This window comes from Penaeus monodon, chromosome 21, assembly GCF_015228065.2.
Source record: "Penaeus monodon isolate SGIC_2016 chromosome 21, NSTDA_Pmon_1, whole genome shotgun sequence".
Taxonomy (NCBI): domain Eukaryota; kingdom Metazoa; phylum Arthropoda; class Malacostraca; order Decapoda; family Penaeidae; genus Penaeus; species Penaeus monodon.
Genome location: NC_051406.1, coordinates 10,338,954 through 10,339,742, shown reverse-complemented (window position 1 = coordinate 10,339,742; position 789 = coordinate 10,338,954). Strand labels below are relative to the sequence as shown.

At 46.0% G+C, this 789-nt stretch overlaps 1 protein-coding gene across 1 annotated transcript in view; it reads left to right on the top strand.

Moving 5' to 3' along the window:
• Positions 1–783, top strand: part of LOC119586204 (calexcitin-2-like) — a gene marked incomplete at its 5' end in the record, with an annotated part of 119,930 nt that extends 119,147 nt beyond the window's left edge. The window contains 1 exon segment of the mRNA XM_037934906.1: positions 470–783. Coding sequence (XP_037790834.1) covers positions 470–583 — 114 coding nt within the window. The 3' untranslated portion in view covers positions 584–783.
• Positions 784–789: the final 6 nt, after the last annotated feature.

Below are 789 nucleotides of genomic sequence, written 5' to 3'. Positions count from 1 at the left end.
AGTATTTGTTATTGATGTTTATTGTTTTCTATGCCAAGATATCTATGTTACTCACTTTAGTTTCTAGAAAAGTTAGTTGTAAAACTGCGCTTACTATGAAACCTATACTGGTATCGTAGCGCACACAAAAATGCACAGGAATGAAACTAACAGAATGACTGCGAATATTCATTCACAGACATACACAGGCATGCATGGATAACATTCTATTTCTCCAATATATACGTTGACAAAGAAGCACAAAAATGTATACTCAACACATACGTATATGATATTTTTCTTTCTACACGCACAAACACACACCTATACAGCATATACTTACATATAATTCTATCAACAGCTAATCAACACCCACGCACACACGGACGCAGAAGCATACACACTTATACAAATCTCACTCTCATTCACTTCACTTCCAACGCCCAACTTCTAATGCATTACTCCTTCCTTCCCACTTTTCTCCCGATAGGACGACGCGTCTGTGGTCACAAAGGACAAGTTCGACGTCCTGTGGGAGCAATACTTCCACTCCGAGGACCCCAACGCCCCTGGGAACTTCATCTTCGGCAAGTTCGATTTCTAAGGGGATCGTGTCGAGAGCTGGGAGGCGCCGAATCACCGAGCGTCGCTGAGGGGGCGGCTGGCGATGGGTTGGGGGATGAGGACGAGGCTGGGGGTCGGCGCACGAAACGGCGGGGGATCAATTGTAGTGTCGTATGCAGTGGGGATTGTGGGTTGTTTTTGGGGCCTGTAGGACGCGATGATGGCTAAGGGCCACGGTCTGTAAGC